This window comes from Psittacula echo (assembly GCF_963264785.1).
Source record: "Psittacula echo genome assembly, chromosome: 7".
In the NCBI taxonomy this organism is placed as follows: domain Eukaryota; kingdom Metazoa; phylum Chordata; class Aves; order Psittaciformes; family Psittacidae; genus Psittacula; species Psittacula echo.
Genome location: NC_137740.1, coordinates 22,761,212 through 22,776,130, shown reverse-complemented (window position 1 = coordinate 22,776,130; position 14,919 = coordinate 22,761,212). Strand labels below are relative to the sequence as shown.

At 42.2% G+C, this 14,919-nt stretch overlaps 1 protein-coding gene across 9 annotated transcripts in view; it reads left to right on the top strand.

Annotated features, from left to right (window-relative positions):
* The window catches only part of CEP350 (centrosomal protein 350), a 75,870-nt gene extending 64,097 nt beyond the window's left edge, over positions 1 to 11,773 (top strand). For 8 of the 9 annotated variants that reach the window (XM_080622868.1, XM_080622867.1, XM_080622865.1 and 5 more), the window contains 2 exons: positions 830 to 952; positions 7,669 to 11,773. In XM_080622868.1, coding sequence (XP_080478994.1) covers positions 830 to 952; positions 7,669 to 7,833 — 288 coding nt within the window. In that variant the 3' untranslated portion in view covers positions 7,834 to 11,773. The remainder of the gene's footprint in view (positions 1 to 829; positions 953 to 7,668) is intronic. The other variant, XR_013957375.1, reaches the window with a different exon arrangement.
* Positions 11,774 to 14,919: the final 3,146 nt, after the last annotated feature.

The following is a 14,919-nucleotide window of genomic DNA, read 5'->3' as shown; positions in this document are numbered from 1 at the left end:
TTCAGTGGAACTCTGTATGGGCATATTGGCATGGGTCCAAGGGTAGGGTTGGGCCAAATGGGATGAGCTGGATTTTTTTGTTCAGACACACCTGTGCCAGCCTCACTGAGGACAGTGGGAGTTTGTAGGAGGGACCCAAAAATTGACTGGTGAGGGCATTGTTGTATTTGGTATGCCAGAGGAGGTCTCCTGTTATCTATGGTAGTGCGCAAGAAAGGACAAAACTCCAGAAGGCTAAAGCATGACTGGACCTAGGTTAAACTTGCAGGGCTAGACATTTGGAAAAAACCTGTCTCCGAAAGTGCACAACAAAGAACCTTCCATACAGCTCATGAAGACACAAATGAAAATTTCAAACTATGAAGACTTCCTTCTCCCCGCGCTCTCCTTGCCCCCCTCCCCCACTTTGGAAGGCGGTAACTGTATTTTGATGAAGATGCTGCCTCAAAAAGACAGAAATAGTGTCTAGATCATTCAGTTCAGAAAACTTTCAATAGCATGGAGCAGAGGGGCTGGGGCACAGGACAAGGACACCAAACTCCCACCCTGCTTTTCTTTAATATTCTCCCATAAAATGAATTGTCATAATCTGTTTGCTGTTGTGTTTAATTGAAAGCTTCTGTTCTCAAGATTGTCACAGAAGTGGGTGTCATTCTCCACACATGCACACTTCTGGATTTAATAATTGTTCCACCTATTCTGCCGCAAAAACTTTCACTCTTACTTCATGTATACACCCTGTGTCTCTTAGCTAAACAGAAAGGCACTTTGTGAATACATTTAATTTCTTAGGTCAAATGTGATAAATCTTACCTTTACTGTTCTGTAGAGCTTCATTGCAGCTGAAGTACTGAAGTTGTTCAGCCTCAGGAAGGAGCCTAATCACAAAACAGACTGGCAGAAGATGATGAAATTTGGGCGGAAGAAGCGAGACCGAGTGGATCATATACTGGTCAGTGGTTGAAAATAAGCAATTATGTCAGATATTGTCCACCAGACTAAAGTGTGACATATAGTTGCATTTTTCAGTATTCAATTATGCTGTTTAAAGAATCCGAAGTGTCCGTGAGGTTGTGATAAGGTGGTATTTAATTTTAGAGAGCACCCTAATGACAAAAACAGAAGTCTAGTGCCAGTAAGTGAAGTAAGGTAACTTGAGTGAATTAGCTGTTCATGCCTGCTAATTTGGCTGGGTTATAAATTTGCCTACTGCCAAAAGGTTAAATCATGAATTTACAGAAGGAAACACTGAAATAACTTGACTGAAAGGAGAATAAACTTTTTGTTTGGGAAGGGAATATGTTTTTCTTCTTACTTTATTTTAAAATATTTTAATATTGAAGTAATATCACTCATTGGAGACAGTAATACAGAGAATTTAATAGGCCAGACTGCTAACCAGATTCAGCTGAAATGTTGCAAAATCATTGAGCTAGAACTGCAAAGACTTCAAAGAGATGGTATGGGACATGATAGTCCCTAGTAGAAGGTAACCAGTCTTGACAGATGGTACCCACAGCTGAGCGTTTCCTCTAGTACTTGGCATGAACTAGTGAATGCAGTTGCCACTGCAACAGAGACGATTCAGTGTTAAAACTGTGTAAGAAAGCGTGTCTGGCTGTGTACTAGTTTTTGAAAGTTACTTGTTGGCTTGTATTGCAGAATGATTAACATTTTTATTGGCTATAATGATAGTGAAGGTTCTGCTTGAGAATATGAGTCATCATTAACACTGTGCTTCACTTAATTATACCTGAAAATGATTCCACACACGTGCACATATAAGTAACTTTGCGTCATGGGTCGTGTGGTCTTTTAATTGCCCATCAGTGGAAGGTTTCCAACACAGACTTTTTCCCAGGGTTTTAATTGTGTGTAAATAGAATATCTATGCATAGAACCTGCATATCGTAGTACATTTGATGTGGGGATATAAAGGCTATTAAAGCATGCACAAAAAAAAGTCCTATGTTTAGATCCTTGAGAAAAATAATGGTACAACTTATTTACCAATTCCTAATACCTTTGAACCATACCTAGAAAGAAAGATTCCTGACTGGAAAAAATTGTTCTAATTAAAGGCATCCAAAGTGCTTTAGGTGGAACAAGTTCAGATGATCTGATCTGCATCTTAGATGCAGACTCAGACATCAAAGATTAATGGAGCTCTGACAAGTTTGGCTTAATAAGTAATGTGTTTAATTTTATTTTGTTCTGACAAGAATATGGTAATAAAATTTTAGCTGAAGTCTGGGAATAACTCTGTGAAGGTTGCAGCAGTGGTTTAGGAATAAGGCTGTCCTGGTGGCATTGCTAGCAAATTCATACTGTAATGTGAGACACTATAAGAGAAACTTCTGACTGAAAACATAAGAAGAGAGTGTTCAATTTATCTTACTTTGTTTCATTAAAATTTCTATGAAACATGAAGTATCTGGATAGCTTTCTGTGTCTTCTAGTGAGCCTCCAACTTGTGCTTAAGGTCATGAGTTCTGTGATAAAACATATCCTAGGTCGTAAGTGGATATACAGGCCTGTGCGAGATCTACTACCTACGCCCTAGTAGTGGGTACGCTCACGGTGTAGCCCTAAACCAAGAGGTCACTTTTGGAGTTTTACAAATCTTGTTCAAAGTATATTCAAGTAGTGCAACACAGCAGTTTCCTGAAAAATAAATCAAGGCTTTTTTGTTAAGTTTAGGTGTTGTGGAAGCTTCTTTAGAAATCACAGTAAAAAATGTTCAAGTTTTTGTGAAGATTTAGCCCATATACACCTCTTGCAACGTGCAGGAGATGTCACATGAGTACATATGAGCTGATTGAGTCTTCACATTCTTTTGCCACTTATAAAGACAAAGACTATTAAAATAAAACATGATTTCTTTAAAGCAAAGGTAAACATTCTTAAGCTTCTGTTATTTGCACATAAACTTTGAGCACAGGTCCTTCCCAGTTTCTTCATTTCCCCAAGCAAAACTAACTTCTAAATGAAAACATCCTTTGATAATTCTCTGAGGCAACTTTGTGTTATTAGTTACTTCAGTGAGAGGGTTGAACACATCTGACTGTCCAGTGCTGTCTGATCCAGGAACAAGGCATGACTTAATTTCTTCTGAAGGCACAGAAGCAAGTGCGAGGCTGTTCTGCCCAGCTTACTCTCTCAGTGATTATCCCTGGATGTGTCTTTCTGGGTTTATTATACTACACCCAATTCCCAGTGGTTCTCATCTCCACCAAAGGTTCAACCTTGTGGGGAAGGGGCAGGGCAGTAGAAACAGCCTGTGCTGCGCTGGTGCTTTTCTGTGATCTGGATCCTGTGGGTGACTGCAGTCAGCCCTCACACATGCTGGGAATGCATCTTGACTGCATTTGCACTTTTGTCTGTGCTTCCCTAGCATTGACACCAATATAGTTAGCCATTTTTTTTTCTGCCAGTGACAAAAAAAATGTCTTCCTCTTACCCTTTTTTGCAGCACTGTTAAGTTTGATCAGGCATTTTGGTCCTCAGAAGGCATTTATATTGGGATTTCTTAAGAGATCTTTCTCATCTGCTGGATAGTTGCTCCAGTTATTAACATTTACAGCAAATCTTCAGTAAATAAGTATGGGGAAGAAACAACTGCTTTGTTTAAAATAAGGTTAAAGGAATGTTTAGGTATTTGCTTTTTTCTTCTCCTGTCCCTTCATGTTTCCACCTTTATCGTGTGTATGCTGTCTGTGCTTTGTGGGAAAATCCCAAATGTACATGTAGGCTGAGGTGCTGCATTTCAGTTCATCAGGGCTGCTTTCATCTTTCAAAACCTCTGTTTAAGCTACAACAAGAACTCTCATATCTCCTCATTTAAGTTCAGGTGCTAACAATAGACTGTTTCTACTCCTTTTTTTTTCCACTTGGCTCTTCAGCCAAAAACTCCTGGTGCTGATCAATTTGCATGGGGTTAGAACAAACTCTGCTATTGCTTTCCCTGCCACCTTCTGTTCCCTTTTATCCTGAGCTTGAGAAAGCAAAGCTCACATGATACTGCCAAGCCTATGTGTTTAGCTTTTGCACCAGAGAAGCCTGCCAACAGAGTGCTGAAAAGTACTTGATCTCCTGACCTTTTGACTTAACATTTAAGATGTTTCTCTCCATGTAGAAACTCTGTAACAAAGCAAAGCTGTTCGCATAAAGCTGGCTTAATCAGAAGGCCCACTTCTGTGGCACCTAAGTCTAAACTCAAGAAGAATGTAACAGTTAATGAGAATCAAAGCCTGCTTGCATGCACACTCGAGTGTCTTTTAAGATTGCCAGACACTCAGAGAGCAACAAGCTGTGAGAATGCATCTGCCTGCCTTCCTGCTACTGGTGTTCTTCCAAGGCAGTAGTTTACATCTGCAGTTTTACTCTCCTAAATGATCTAGTCATCAAATGTAGTTTAGTTTGCAGATATTCATGTTTTGAATGGGAACCTCCAGAAATCTAAACTTATTAAGTTACTCTTTAAAGTTTCCTCCAGATTATATTAAGTGATGTCTTTGGGTACTGTAGCATTTATTAAATGGCCAGCAGGGTCACACTATTTTGTTATCTCATGATTTTTCTTTTGTGTGCATGCCCCCTGCTTTCCTTCTGTGTTTTAAAAAAAAATGAGTAAAAAAAAAAAGTGCACATTAAAAAAAAAAACCACCATACAACAGGCTTCTGCACTGTGTCACTATTTATCTTTTCCTGTAGGATGGAATTCAGTTTCATTAAAACTTGTTCTCCTGACTTTGCCCAAATGCAGTTTCTCTTTGGTATAGAGAACTTCCCCATATCAAATATGTGGAGTTTTATTTTTGTCACAACAATGTGCAAGAACTTACCTGCTCTGCATGTACTGAAGACAGTGCGAAGTCCACTTCCATCAAAGCCATAATAGTCACCAAATACAAGCAAACTTTCTCCATTTCTTAGAAGTTGTTTGTGGTAATACAGCAAGTGGGTCAAACCTTTCCCTGGCCAAGGAGTTCCAACTGCCTTGGCTTAGATGTCTGCAGCTAAGGCTGCAAAGCAGCACAACAGTTTCCGTACATGCTCTGAATACACTGTATTCAGAACAGATACATATATATGCGTGCGCACACACACACACACAAATTGCATATTCTCTTCAGTTTTTCAGAACTACGATCGAGGAAGTCCTAATGTCAAAGGAAATTGAGCATCTGAGAGAGGAATGGCAGAGGCAAGAGAAAATTAATCACCGATACTGTTTTCCTTTCTTCATCTTTCTACTGCTATTTAACATCCAGCCCTTCTCTGCCTGGATCATGTTACCTTCTCCTCTCCTGTTTATATTATCCCATGTATCTCTTTTTCCTCCTGGAGCACAGTGAAGGAATTGTCCCATCATGTTGTTGCAGGTGAGACAGCATAAACAGCACCATAGTGTGGATCTTGGTATTGAGGTTTGCTTAAGGGCCAGCGTGATCAAAGCTTTTAGCCTGCTTGATTATTTTACTCACTCGTTTCCACTCACCCCCAGTGTTATATTCACAAGGTCTTGACTTTGCTTCCCAGCAGTGAGGTCACTGCTGGCCTGGGAGGGCCCAGCAGAAAATCTCACCACTGGTGTGGTGCCAGTGCTTGCAGTTACCAGTGTTGGGTGTCATCGGTCAATGTCCCTGGGTGTGCCCCAGCATTTGTTTCCACCCACCTCCATCATCTCCAGGATCTTCCCCCATTTCCAGGATCTTCCCTACAGCCAGGATCTTCACCTTCACACTTTGGGACCCCTGTTTTCTTTCCCAGACCACTTCTGCTTTTTGGGAACCTTTCTTTTTAGCACCACGTCTTCTTTTTGTGACCCCTGTATCTTGCTTGTCCTCATCTAAATAGTGTGTGATGCAGACGCATAACACAAGTCTCCAAATCGGTGCTTCTATCTCATGCCTCTTTATTGATGGAAGGACCTGGGACATGCTGCTATTCTTTAGCCCAGTGTTTATCAAAATGTACAGCCAGTACATAGTGTTTGCAGGGAGCACAGTTCTGCTGGAGAGTTCAGAAGTCTGTTTCAGACATCCATGTCTACAAAAACTTAGACCCAATTACCTGCTGCTTATTAGTATTCACTTTAAATTATTTTTCACCTACAACAGTCATTCAAAGTTTGATTGCCAATATTGTTGCTTCTTCCTTGTTAGTAAGAAGTGTAATGAAACCATTAACACCTCACCTTTGACAGCTATATGGGAAATGAGGGCTGTGCCAAAGAGGAGTGCTCGCTGTGGTAACGCAGAGATTTGTGAGCACATAGCATGACTCTTACAAAGCTCTTTGTAGGATGAAATCCCAGCTCCTCTCCTCAAGCTCTTAAGAGTTGGAGAAAGAAGCTGTCAGACTGAAACCACATGTATAACTAAGACCTTATGAATGGCTACAAACCCTGAAGCAGTGCCAGTTCCCTGGGGTTCCCATAGCAGCCTGATCTTGGGCTTCATGCTGCATTTGGGTTATTGAATCATCATTAGGCTATCACCTTTCAAATGGCCAAATTTGTGGGTGGTTTAGCTTCAGGCAAAAGGAAGGGTGTTGGGGGTATAGCACTAGTACTCTCTTTAGATGATAACATTAGATATTGGTACTGACGTACTGGATTTTCAGTATGTTTTAACCTCGTTTTGGCAGTCTCTAAGTGTCTGGCTCACTTGTTTATGTGGACATGCAAATGTATTTTCAGTTCAGAGTGCAGGAATTACAGTCAGAGGAGCTTTCTGCTGAAGCTGAGCAGGGAAAGAGCTTTCAGCAGGTTTTCTTTGTCATTTTAAATGAGTGATGTTTGCAACCACCCTTTTCTCAAGTGTTTGAGCTTTGTTAGGAGGATGTGTCTGTAATACTGAAATGGTCACTAAGACAAATTTTTAGGAAGTTTAGTTGGAAATGTCCAGTTTGGAGAGAGTCTTGATAAGACTGATTTGCTGAATGAAATTGCATATTTCTGTGTGTTACTAAAACACCTATTTGCCAATGGCCAGTAAAACAGGATTTTGTTTGTCAACAGTTTAGGAAGAGAAATAAATATTTTTCGAGTTACTGTTTTAAATGTAATGACACAAAATTCCACTTGTAATAATGCTGTCAAATCCAACGAAGTATAGGGTATTCTGTGCAAAGGCAGTTGTAATACTGTCATACAACACATGCCAGTATTTTGTCTTCCTATACAGAAGAACTGGAAAAATTATTTCCTTTAGTTTTTCTAATTATTATTCACATAAACTGAACTGCAATAAAGTCTTTTCTTTTTCTCCTTACCCTGTTCAAGGCCCTTGCACAATTTCTTACCAGTTTAAGCTGCATGGTATCAGCTTCTTGCAAATAACAATTAGGTATTTTTTAAATGGAGCTTCTGCTGTTGGCCAAGAGTATCTCATTAGCTAGTTCTTTCAAATGAAAAGCTTGTGCACCAACTCCTTTAAAATGGGTACTACAGTGAAAGGTGGAAAGCATTCATACAGTGAAATAGCCTGGTTCAAATAGATCTGTGTTCATTTTACTATTCAAAGCATTTCCTGTAATCTCTTACAAAGACAGATATGTTGTTGGCAGATGTGTGCTGTTTTGGACTGTTTCTGGAACTTTGCAGGGGTTACTATCCTAAAGCAACAGAATTGTAATATTTGTATTGTCTTTCTACCCTCCAAGGTACAGGAACTTCATGAGGAAGAAGCGCAATGGGTGAACTATGACGAGGATGAACTGTGTGTAAAGATGCAGTTGGCAGACGGGATCTTTGAGGCCTTAATCAGAGACACTGTTGATGTGCTGAACCAGATAAATGAGAAACAGCGGAGACTGCTTCTTGTCTAACAGTGCTGAAAATAAACTTAACAGCTGCTTAACCACTGAATCAGAAGCCAGCCTTTCTGACTCCTGACATACTCTCCACACTGCAAGCGCTGCTGCTGGACTTCCTTCCATGTGTGGGGTTTAAAGGCAGTTCAGATGTGATTGAAAGAACCTGAATTTGCATCCGCTGCCACTAGAGACCTCACACTGGATTTGGAACAAGCTGATTCTTCACTCAAGGCTGCACCGGGGAGTGCTCAAGACTGTTTGTGTGCCAGTACAGTTATGTCACATAACTGTCAGCAGCTGTTTGGAGCCCTGGCCTGAGGCTTTGACATGTTCAGCTTGTTCTCTGAAAGGGTTGGGGTAAGTTGGAATATTAGCTATTTTGCTGGAATGGCTGTCAACCATCAGTATTCACCTTGTCTTTAGAAATGTGAGTAATTGGGAGAAGAAATGGTTTGATCAGGTTTTAGTCTTAAATGGAAGCTTATCATACTGAACAGTGTTACAATCCTAACACCTCCTGCAGCCAACCTTACCAATGTGCATCAGTTTCTTTTGCTCCAGAGCCAGTTTAATTCCCTTCTCTGTGAAGTTGGTCTTCACCTTTCTTCTGTGACATGGTGCCAAGTGTGATGCCAGCCAGTCTAGGGCAATGATGTTGCTTTCTGCATTCAAGTAAAAAATTCTTGCTGCTTTTCCTACATAACTTAGGCTTCAGTCCCAAGGTGGAGCAAGATAAAGGCCGCCTAATGTCAAGCGTTAAAGATGAGCCCGTGGATAGCTTTCCTCCTACCGTGTAGCACTTCTCTTCCTGAAGCATCAGCTGCTCCCAGATAATGGATACTCAGGATTTTCTCAGGCACGAGACATGCAGGAATGGGAAACTTTTCCTCACAAAAATTTGGCCTTCAATCGCTCAGCTTCCTCCCTTACTGTCACCCTAATAACTCGGAGAAGCTGTTACTTGAACAATTTAGAGAACAGAGTGTATTCACCAAAGAAAGTGGTGTCTGGTGCTTTGACTGTCTGCATGTTTTGTGCTTGTGGGTTTTTTATTTATTTTCAGATAATTTATTAAGTGGATTATAGGAGAGTGTCCTGTGCAGTTGGCTGCACTCTCTTAGTTTTGAGACAGCCGAACTTGAGAAAGCATCTGTTCTGGAAAATTCCAGAGCCCTGTACTCTTCACACAAAACCTCCAGCTTCTTCAGGCAAATACGGGGGGAAGGTGAGAAGAACCAAACCCCAGTGACCAGGGGTGGGATGCAAAGGCAAGCACTAGGAATGAAGATTCACCACACCTGGTTCTGAGACAGTGGAGAGTTGAGTGGGCTGAGCTTGAAAAAGCTCTGTTTCCTTCCTATCCCACACCTTCTAGGCCATAGGCAGCTGTTACATGGTTGAGTTGGTACTGGGTTCAACTGCAGCATCCTTCTGTTGAGTGCTGTTCCTAACCTTTTCTCCCATTCTTGTGTTTTTCTTGGAGGAGCACAGACAATCTGAGGTTGAATGTTGATGCCTTAATAGTGGACGTCCGCATTTGCTAATGCGGGACAAGACCCAGAGGAGTGTCACAATCTCCACACACACAGAAGTGCAGAAAGACATTTTGAAGCCCACAGAGGTCCCTCAAAGATGCTGCAGCCCACAATAGGTGTGGCGGGGACATCTCTACCACTTGGTTCATCTGTTTGGTTCTTGGGCTTCCTGTTACGCATACCTCTGCTAGTGCTTGATTTTGTTTTCTTTTCCACTTTTTTTTGGGGGGGGGAGGGGAGCTGTCATTGGAATATTTGCATTTTGCACAATGACACATAGCTGGTAATTCTTCAGGGACAGCACTGGGAAATGTTGGATTTGTCAGAGGTCCATGCAGATTCTCAGATGTAGTATTGCCAGCACCTCACTTGAGAGTTAATGGACAGCCATATTCATGGGAGCTTAATGAGTGGAAGAACAATGAGGAGGAGGTAATGGTGTATAGGAACACCTCCGACAAGCATATGTATGTCTCTTCCACTGTAGTGGCTCTTCTGGCTAGCTGGAAATAAGTGGTCTTGGTGGAGCAGTGTTCAGGTTAACCCCCTTCCCCCCCGCCCCCCAAGTAATTCATTTGTCCACATAAAATGCCATTGTGCTGAACCAAGAAACTCTTGACTGCTTAAGACAGAAGCAAACTAAAGCTGCTATATTTAACCAGCATGGTGTCACTGATTGGGTCACCGCCTCAGATTCCCTTTCCTGGGTATATCTCTTTCAGTAGTGGGGATTGCTATTTTTATAGGTAGCAATTACAGAAAGAAGGCAGAAACCTGCAGCATAGATTTATAGATTTATAGCTGGAGTATCAGAGAAGCAAAGTTGGTTTCCGTTCTGTAGATACCATGACAGGTGTCAAGAAGGTTGCCCTGCACCCCTGAAACTTTTTGGCTGTTCTGCAGGGCTGGCATAGCTTTTTCTGGACTGCCCACCAGCAGGGAGAAGGTTGTACAGTTGGTCTGTGGTACCAGAGACCATTGGAGATCATGTGCCTGTTGTCTTGCTGGCTTGGGTAGCACTAGTTTAGTACCCTCAACACCTAGTAGTAACTATTTTTGCAGCTGTTTGGGCAGAAGGAAGCTGTATCTAATTAATGGCGTTATTCCTTTGCAAACATCTCTTGTTTATTTTTGGTAGCAATCCTTGCTAGGAGCAACCCTAAAAAGACTTGAACATACATGAATTACCTTCTCAATACCTCAAGTGTGTTGAGTTGCTTTGAGTTGAGTATATACTCAAGTGTGTTGAGTACCTGTAGACTGATGATTACCATGATGAAGAAATGGTCTGTCTCTGTCACAGCTGGTAACAAGGAGGTATGGGAAAGCCTGGAGTCTCACAGACAGACTGAATTCTCTGTTTCTTTCTAATCCCTAACTTTCCCATTATAAAGAACAAGATGGTATTTCTGGGTCCCGGTTATCTTGGTGCAACTACATTAGAAGATTCAAGGCTGAGACATTTTTCTGAGACCCTTAAGCTGTCTGGGGCAGTGGCCATTGTCACTGAGTAGATGCAGTTCCCTCTTCAGAACGATCTTGGTGCCAGGTAGGAAAGCCCAGGCTTGTGAGGACAAGGAGTGTGAGTATCTCTGTCACAGCAGGATGCTCCCTGAGCCAAGCTGTGGAGTATCAGTACTTCTGCCTTTCAGGAGAGGCTTGTTGCTCACAGGGTGGAATGAGGGATTGAAAAATCCTGTCTTGTTCACTTTCCTTTCTTGAAAAAGTGGCCTTAGCTTTTTGCAATACTTGAATAAGTGTGTACCTGCAGAAGATCTTCAGTAGCACAGTGATAGAGACCTTTTAAATGACTATTCTGGAAGGAGCTGCATGCAGTTCCAACTTTCATATCCCTTTGCTACGTTAAGAATATTAGGAAAATAAAGTACTTTTCAGCAGAAAAACAGTTGACTCTTATAAGGTATTTAGTGCATCTGAAGTGTTTACAAATCAACTAAAATGGAGAAAAGCAAGCTGTTGAACTTTCTTGTAATTTAAATGTTAAATGCAAAATTATATACAGATGAAAGAAGAATACTGTAATTAACCTGCATTTACTATTTTTTTTCCCCTGACTTTGCAGAGCCTTTTGATACACATTTGCAAAGCTGCCTTTTGGGAGGCTCCATCTCCCTGTGTACTGTGTTGTGGAGATGCTGAAAAGAAGCCCATTTACTGTGTATGTGTAAATAACCTGGTAACTTGGGTTTTGGGCTAGTTTCAGCTAATGTTCACATCCAGAGCAGCTTTGCACAGTAGACAGACCCAAGGATGTGGAGGGGTTTTGTTTGTTGGGGTTTTTTTGTAATTAAGAACTGTAAAATAACCAGGGTGCTCCCTGTGTACACCAGTGTAAATATCTTTGGTAACTGAAATGTACTTTAAGAGAACAAAATCTGTAAATAAACTGATTTATAAATTAATCTTGTTTCCTGGTTCTTTATAAAATGGAGCTTTATAATTACCCAAATGGTTTCTAATTCTTATAGTGTCCTGGAAATTCATCTGTTGTCATTCCCTTTTCTGTCTGATGCCATACTTGGAATGCCAATCACAGTCCACAAAATCCCATTAGAGTTGCCTTAATTATAACTCATAAAATTATTAGATATTTCCTTATTTTTAAACCTGAGTGTTGATAGAAGTAAAACCAGAAAATAGTATTGCGTAATCATTGCAGGAGTGTACTGCATAATCTCTGTAAGTAAAATTACTCCTTGGACATATTTATTTAAAACAGGTTTTTAAAACTCAAGGCTTGAAACACTGGAGGGGGAGCTATTTTTATGCAAAACAACCATCTTGGACTTAAATTCTTCAGAGTCTTGGTCTTACTTTGGATTCCTCAGGCTCCTAAATTGTTACAGCTCTGTAGAGCTGCTGTTACCAGCACTGATCACTTCTTCACTGAGACGGCAAATGTTGCTCCTTGGAAACTTCATGTATGGGTGGAACTTTGCTAAATCTTTGCTGTTTACTTTCCAAAAAAGCAAACTAAAAAAAAAAAAAACAACAAAAAGAAACAACAACAACAAAAAAAAACCAAAAAAAAAAACAAACCCACAACCATGCTTTAACATGTGAAAGGTCACAGAGCTCTCTAACAAGACTGCCTAACACTTCCAGTGCCAAATCAGAGGTGTGTTCGCAGGTAGTGAGCAAGGGGTGGTGTGAAATGTGTAAAGCCAGGACTAAGTGTGTTTATAAATCTCCTGTACTTCAGGTGCATTTTGGTACCATTTATTAATGTACAGCCCAGCAGAAAAGGCTTTGCTTTCCGTTTACTACAGACATATACAAAACCCAATGTTGATCTTTCCCACTTTGCTAGAAAAAGTAGACTGCTTTCCAGCTGTGTGGCAGTCTTCTCCTCACCACTCTTCTCTACCTGGGCATAACAAATGCATTTAAATTTCACAAAAACAAAGCCATTGCAAAGGCATTACTCTGCTGAGCAGTTATTTGCTCTTTCCTTTTCCTTAAGAGAGGTACCTCATCCTGGAGGAGGGCTTGCTGCACTCAGACTTCCATTACGGAAGGAGCTTTGCTTCAGTCCTGCAGTGCCAGTAGCAGTAATCCTCAGCTGAGTGTGCTGGGAACACTATCCACAACTTTTGTACAGAGAAACACGTCACAACTTTCTGAGCTCTGGGGTTGAACCAGCCAAAGTGCAGCAGGTGGGTTGTTTGATGTCCAAAGCGCTGCGATGAAGTGGTGCTACAGCTTCTGTGCTCATTACTGTGCCCCTACTTTTCCCACCTTGTAATGATTTTTCTCCATGAGTTTTCATTTTCAGACACTGATCTACTTGCAACCATCAGCATCCATCCCTGGAAGTGGCTTAGAGTGCATTTCACATTGAGAATTGAAAAAAAATTATCTGTGTTCTCTAGCTAAAGAACTGGCTTCCCTTTAAAGTGGCTCAAGTGGTGGGAATGCTGCCAAGGCACCACTACTGCTGTCCTTGCTCAGGATGCCCAGTAATCAGCTTGATGAAGGCTCTGACTTTCTCATTTGCAAGTCTACATTGCTTTCCTTGGGCACTGACTTTCTACAGTGGTGTTTGTGCAACTCTTCCCAGAACCCTTGGAGTGCAGCTGCCTTTGACAGCCATTTCACCTCTGGAGTGGTGAAACTCCTGGGTTGGGCAATAGCAGGCAGCTGCATCCTGATGGCACGCTGGATTGACTGGGACTGTTCTGGTGCCTCCCTTCCCAGATGCCACCCCTCCCAGGTGCCTCCCCCGGGAGGTAGTGGCAGCTGCAGCCATCCCATCTCCTAGAACACCTGGCAGAGCGCTGGAGTACTTAAAATGTTGACTCTGCTCTGGATGTCGCTGTGCCTTGCCTAGCACAAGGGGTTCTGCAGTGTCTGGGCTCTCATTAACACAGCCTTTAGAAGAAAAGGAGCTGGTGGGGAGCTGCTGAATGCTGGCAGCCCTCTTCATCCTGCAGGAAGGGACCAGGAAGGGGGGGATGCTGTGCCACTGGCACCCAGCCCAGAGCACGGGCCATTGGCAGGCAGGAATGCAGATGAGATATAATGGAGTTTGAAAGCTTAGGACACTCTCTGGGATGTGGGTCCTATGGGGGAGGGAAGGACACCCTGTGAGGTCTGGAAACTGGAGCAAACAAAACCCATATGCCCAACCCTGTGCTTTTCTACCTCCTCCTGAATAAGATCCTAAGGAAATTCAGGGAAAAAAAGAGAACAGAGCTATCAGGGGGCAGCACCTCAAATCAGGAGGGTGAGGTTTGGGCAGGAGCATAGCAGGGCATAGCAGGCACACTTAGGGTAAAAATGCCTTCTTTTGCCTGCTGAGTATACTGTGTGAGGATGGCCTGGAGCAGGTCTGGTTTGTTTCTGCTCTGGACGTTTCTCTTGGCGCCGGTTTTCCAGCCCTTTACTGCAGCTGTGCAAGATCTGCCATGTTCCTTGGGCTGTGTTCCCTCCACAATGTTGGTTTCCGGTGGCTTCCTTTTGCAGGCTGGCTTGTCTGTCACTGCCCTGGGAAATCTATGCTGACTCAAAGCAGGGTTTTATCTGTGAGTTTGTTGGAGGTGGAATTAACCCCAGTTCTGGGGGTGTCCCTCAAATTTTCTTCCAGCAAAATAAAGGAGGCTGCAAGAGATCCTGCCCTTCGTGTTTGACTTGAGGAACTCAGCAAGGACACAAGGGGTCCAGTGTCTGTCCTGCTGCATTGCTCTGCAGAGGTGATGGAGGAGCCAGTGCTGCTTAGTGAAACTGTGATTGGGTACACCAGTCCTTGATAGGTGAGACCTTGCTTATGTTGCAGGACTACTGCCACATCAGGAGAGGAGTGCTCCATTGTCATCTGTGTGGTATTCTCAGTTTCATGAGCTGCAATTAAACCAGCTGCCAAATAATGATGTGGCAAATCTGGACGGTGTGGCCTCCTCCAATCTGCTCCTGGAAGCTGGGGAGATGAGCTACAGAGGAAGACATCTGCTCTGTGCATCCTGGATCATGGTGATGATTTATAACTTTAAATAGATCTTAAATTTGCAGGTAAAACATTTCCTACCCAGACATACCAAAGACA